This window comes from Neofelis nebulosa, chromosome 1 (genome assembly GCF_028018385.1).
Source record: "Neofelis nebulosa isolate mNeoNeb1 chromosome 1, mNeoNeb1.pri, whole genome shotgun sequence".
In the NCBI taxonomy this organism is placed as follows: Eukaryota; Metazoa; Chordata; class Mammalia; order Carnivora; family Felidae; genus Neofelis; species Neofelis nebulosa.
This window is the reverse complement of record NC_080782.1, coordinates 78,374,431-78,380,430: the sequence shown is the minus strand read 5'-3', so window position 1 is coordinate 78,380,430 and position 6,000 is coordinate 78,374,431. Positions and strand designations below refer to the sequence as shown.

The 6,000-nt window shown below is 37.5% G+C and overlaps 1 protein-coding gene across 2 annotated transcripts in view; it reads left to right on the top strand.

The window, feature by feature from the left end:
• Positions 1-807: 807 nt before the first annotated feature.
• The window catches only part of FAM174A (family with sequence similarity 174 member A), a 38,351-nt gene continuing 33,158 nt past the window's right edge, over positions 808-6,000 (top strand). The window contains exon 1 of one of the 2 annotated variants that reach the window (XM_058726248.1): positions 808-1,439. In XM_058726248.1, coding sequence (XP_058582231.1) covers positions 1,000-1,439 — 440 coding nt within the window. In that variant the 5' untranslated portion in view covers positions 808-999. The remainder of the gene's footprint in view (positions 1,440-6,000) is intronic. The other variant, XM_058726239.1, reaches the window with a different exon arrangement.

Below are 6,000 nucleotides of genomic sequence, written 5' to 3'. Positions count from 1 at the left end.
CTTTTGTTTATAGTTATCTGCTCAAACCAACATTCTATATTACTGATGTTAAAGTTAAACAGATAAGGAAGATTTTACTCAAAATTATCGCACAACTCTATTCTAGTTCAAGTCCCCAGAAACAGCTGGAGATTTTAAAAGCTGAGGTAGGGTGCATCATAGAACACCTGTGTTTACTAATTGGTCTTCCCGGAGGGAAATGGTTAATTTTTCTCATAGTTTTGTGACAGAAGGTAGTTTTAGAACTTGGTCAAGGGGCCTGCTTGAGTTAGGCTCTCCTACCCTTCCACAGAGCCTGGGACTTATTAGGGTGGCTGTCTTTGTTGATCACATTTCAAAAAAGATGTTCCTTAAGAAATACAGCCTTTGGTTGTAAAACTGGCAAGAACTTTTAAAAGGATTTGTATCTCAAAAAGGCAGAGAATGAATTTACAATCACAAGTTTCTAAAGTAAATGCACTAAGGAAAGGGAGTCAGGGTCTTAGAGACAGTCGAAAACATGACCATAATTTGTACCTGAGCTGAGGCAAAGTCAAGCTCGCTTGATCAATGATTAGCTGTGTTTCTGCAGTTTTGCACCAAGGACCTCAATTATGAGCTTCCAATTTCTCATGGTTTTCCCAAGCAGAGTTGCTGCACACTTTACACCATCCTTTCGTGTTTACTTTCTTACCTGTGACGAAACCGAAAGATTTGCCCTTGTCCTGGCAAAGCGCGTGCGCAGACTACCAGGCGCGCCTGACGTCATTGGACGCGCCTGCCCCTACTTGTTAGCAACCTAAAGCGTCCGTAGTATCACTGGCTGCTGAGATGTACGAACTTCCGGTTTTCCTGGCCGCTGCCGCTGCCGCTGTTGCTGCCCCTACCACCTGCCACCGCTGGGCCTCAGTTCCCGATTTGGTCACCTCTTCTTCGTTCTCCACTGCGCCCATGGTTCCTCTTGGAGCCAGGGCGGCGAGCCTGGCGGCTCCCGCGTGGTGAGAGGACGGTCCGGGGACGATGAAGGCCCCGCACTGCAACTGCTGCCTCAGTCCCCTCTTGATCTCCGCTTTCCTGCTTCTGCTACTGCTGCCAGGTTTGGGAGGGCCTTTGGCTGTGCTGCTGCAGGCGGCCGAGGCCGCGCCGGACCCCGGGCCTCCGGACCGCGGGCCGCGGACCCTGTCGCCCGTGCCTCCGGGTCCTGCCGTTGCCCAGTCCACGGGCCGCGCTCCCGCAGAAGCTAAAGGGCCGCGGGGCTCTGAGGGCGGCAATGGCAGCAGCCCCCGGGCAGGACTTGCGTCAGAAGACTCAGGAGGGAAGGCCGGGGAAGAAGACTCATTGGGTGGCAGCCTTGCTGTGAGCCCCAACCCCGGCGACAAGCCAATGACCCAGCGGGCCCTGACCGTGTTGATGGTGGTGAGCGGCGCGGTGCTGGTGTACTTCGTCGTCAGGACGGTCAGGTGAGGCGAAGCCTCAGTGAGCTTTCCCTGCAGGCCTAAGATGGGCTGCCTGGTGACCTAGCAAGGCAGATTTCTTTGACCTGGTGTTACTCCTCCCTGCCCCCATTATCAAGGGTGCCTGCCTGAGATCATGACGGTTGTCTTTAAAAGCCTATGTACCATAAGAAGTTAAACAACCAAATAGTTACTCGCTTTCATTTATAAATTATAAATTAATACCTCACCTCCAAATCTCTTTACCTTGTTCAAAGGGCATGCTTTCCGCTTAGGAACTAATCTTGTATTTGACCACACTATCTTGTAATACTTCTGTCTTTCTGCTTTATATATTGTTGCGTACTTTCATTTTGCCTATCAGAATGCAGACCTCTTAAGGGCAGGATTCCTATTTAGTAGTGTCTGTGAGTCCTAGAGTTCTTTGTACGGTACTGTTACTTACTAGAAGATCATTATTATTTGGAATAATAGTAGTGCAGAAAAACCTTATGAATATTTTATCTCATAAAATTTAAAAGAAGAAAAGTTATTCCTTACCAGCATTTTCTTGTTATTGGTCTTTAATCTTCCCTTAAGTAATTTGCTTATACTATATGAGGTTTCCTGCATTCCACTGTTTTCGACCTGGAAAAGTAACAATTTTGTATGCTTCAATCTATGTCATATACCCCATTAGTCAGAAACAGTTAGCATTCATTTTGCATGGCACAAAGTATTTAAATGCACAATGTTATCAGTTGCATGATAACATTTCCTTTCCTATGTGGCAAAGGAAAAAAAAAAGGCAAATATAGTCACTTTTAATATTGGAGCAATTATTTAATACCTAACAAAACTAAATATATCTGACTTTATATATACCAAATTTTGAATTAGTGGATAAATTTGATATTTCACCCTCTGAAAAATCCTTTCTAAAATGAATTCATCTATAAATAATAGTTCTAAGTCATTCAAAAGTTTAAATTTACAAAATAAATTTTTTGAGCCTCTTCTTACTATAGAATGCTAGATTGTGGAGTTCTTTAAATATTCGATTTGGAACAGAAATGATGACTTAAATGACACCTTAAATATGACAAAGATGACTCAGGAGAGTAAAGTGATTTATCTAGTGTCCCACGGGGTCTAACGGTAATCCAGGATTGTAAATTCCACTCTTTGTTTGAATTTTTTTCCCTCTTTTTTTTCCCCTTTAACAAGATGTCTAGGTCTGACATATGATCAGACTTTTGATTAAGTAGACCAGGTCATTATGTTGTAAATATCAGGTTATGAATAAAAGTAGATGATTGATTGCCACTTAATATTCTACTTAATGCCTTATAAAGTTGAAAAGGAATGATATAATCCAATTGGTGACATTTATTATGATAACCTTCATTTGATACATTCTTTTATTACTGATGTAAATTGTTTTATGGCATCAATCATAATATTTAAATATTCCATGTTATAAGATTGACTTAGAACAAATCTGTAATAAGACTTACAAGGTTGAAAATCTATAAGATGATTAAAGTGGCTTCGTTGGTTACTCCCTCTCTGAAGAGTTGACTTATAGAGCCAAGGCTTCACTCTTTGAAGGATCCGTCCAAGAAAAGTGCTGAGGAAGCACTAAGTAGTTTTTACCTCTTGTGGAGTTTTGGTGTAGTATTAAAAAACAAACTACGCACTAGTATCTAAGAAGGCTATTAAAATGCTCTTCCTTTTTCCAAGTTCATATCTATGTGAACCGCAATTTTCTTCATATATTTCAACCAAACACATTGGAAATGATTGCAGGAGAAAATATGAAAACCTGGCAGTTTATCTTTTTCTATGTAGTTCTGTTTATTTAAGCCAGACATTAAAGGGATTTGGAAAAGTCTGTCAGTGTGACTTTTTCACTTTTTTGGTTTTCTTTTTGACAATATATTTTTCATAAAAAAGTTAACATGTAATGGATTTATTTTAAATGATATTTTAAAAGTTTCTTACGTTTAATTAACATTAAATATTGATATGCATAGTTCACATAAATATAAATTCTTTGGAATCCTGAATAATTTTTAAGAATGTAAAAGACCAAAACATTTGAGAACCACTGGTGTAAATCGCATTATCTGAGGTGGGTACTATTGGTTCACAAACCAATAGTAGTGAATCTAGTGAATCCAGGTCCACTTTCTGTTAAAGTGGAAGTAAGTAAATATTCGTGAGGTGTTAAAGACATATTACCACCAAACTGAGACTTTGTTTTTGATATAAAGATTAGAAGATTTTGATATAAAGATTGAAGCAGAAATTATTTTTCTCACTATCTGTTAGTTAGTGCTATCTGTATAGTCCTATGAAAGTCCAGAGTACCCTGAGTATTATATTTCTTATACTTGTAAATTATGGGCCTGATGATAACTTTGGGATGATCCTTATGTTTTTATTTTGCTTCTATAATTTGCTTTTATAAATCTTATATATAATGTTTATTGCCATTGATTTTCTGTCTTCATTTCTATAATGCTCAGAAGAGTACAGACTTTTCGGTATGATTCTATTGGATAACTCACTAACATATTGTATGTTAAAAGCCAAATTCTGAACTATAGCTTAGGAAGACTGTGCTCTTTAACCAGCATCTAATATATTCATTTAGTTCAAGTCCTAAAATTAGCTGGCTTCCTGATGTCCAAAGCTTGATTGTTGCTGACAGTGTTTGGGCAATGTTCAGAACTCATATATTTGCTTCCAGATTATGGGATGAAATTATTTATTTTGGTGAATTATTTATTTTGGTGAATGCTCATTTTGCCTCCCCACTTTAAAAGTATTTGTCACAGCACACCAGTGCTAGTTTATTTGTGTCACGGGAAAGAATGGGTGAAAATTATTTCCCTAACTCTTATGTGGTAACATTTATGAGGAGAATATTTTATTTGTAAAATACTTGAACTCCATGAAATTTCCAAATTGTTTTGTTTTAATCTAATTCAGTTACAATGAATATGCAACTAGAAATAACATTCACTTGGAACCTGAAAATATTCCAAAGAACAGTTAGATTATCTCAGTAGAAATTGGAAAATGTTTACAAAGGAAAGAGTAGGCTTCCTAATATTAAAAATACCCAGTTTCTATGATAAGAGGCTCCTTGTCTGTCTTATCTTCTGCTATATCCTAAGTGCTAAATATTATGTACAACATATGATAGGCGTTGTATAAGTAGTTGTCTAATGGATGAGCATTCTTATTTTTTTTATATTGTTATAGATGGTGAAGATTTAGCAATTTAATGGTATTTGCTTCTTATTGATAGAATAAGGAGGAGTGAACATCTCCATTAATACTTAGATTTCGTTTCTCTCTGTAGGACATTCTTGTCATAGTAAAATCTATAAAACAAGAAAAAAAATTGTAGGGTCATTATTTTTTTAGCATGTAGGTTGATTATTATAAACAATTATTATAAGCAATTTTGGTATAACTTTGTGACGAATGGTCCTTGCCTTAAAAGCAGGAAATTATTTCTTTTTTCATGCCATGGCATTGATGCTTTTTCATTTTGTATTCAATATGGTATATTAGGAGACCAAGGCTTAGATTCCAATCCTGACCCTTTCTTCCTTTCTGATCTTTAGCAAGTCACTTAACCTTTCCAGTGTAAGATCTCCTCATTAAAAATGGGGAAAGAAAGGTACTTTATATAGTGGAGATGAGCATGAAATTTAGTATGCTGGCCTTTATTTAGGCAGTCAGTATTTATTCAGCTGCTCATAACTAGGCACTGGGAAATCTGTTGTGAGCGAAATAGACATTTCTTCCTCCATGGCACTTATAGACTAGAGGAGCAGAGAGACACTAATCAAACAATTGTTATAATGAAGAACACACAGGATGCTATGAAAAAGTAATAAAGGGCAAGTACTATTAATACCTAGTGTCCAGTAATTACACAATATTAATTTAATCTTAATTGTTCCTATACCAATAAGCTAAGACACAAAATTAGTTTTCTTTAAAATAACCTTACTTTCTAACTGAAACATGATTTTTTAATTTAATTTTATTTTAATTTAATAATTATTTTATTTTATTTTATTTTTTAACATTATTTTAAATAATTTGTCCAAGGACACATGGTTGGGCCATGGCAAAACTGCATTGAAACCTAGCTCTGTCTGAACTTTTCCAACATGCCTACTAACCATCCTGCTTCCTGTGATTACTTAAAGTAACCAATTTAAAGTGATACTGTACATAAGGATGGCTAGCTTATTTTCGAACAAAAAACAAGTGAATATTATATGCACAGTATCTTTCTGTTTAAAACATAGTGAGTTTTGGGGGCGCCTGGGTGGCGCAGTCGGTTAAGCGTCCGACTTCAGCCAGGTCACGATCTCGCGGTCCGTGAGTTCGAGCCCCGCGTCAGGCTCTGGGCTGATGGCTCAGAGCCTGGAGCCTGTTTCCGATTCTGTGTCTCCCTCTCTCTGGCCCTCCCCCGTTCATGCTCTGTCTCTCTCTGTCCCAAAAATAAAAAAATAAAAAACGTTGAAAAAAAAAAAAAAATTAAAAAAAAAAAAAAAAA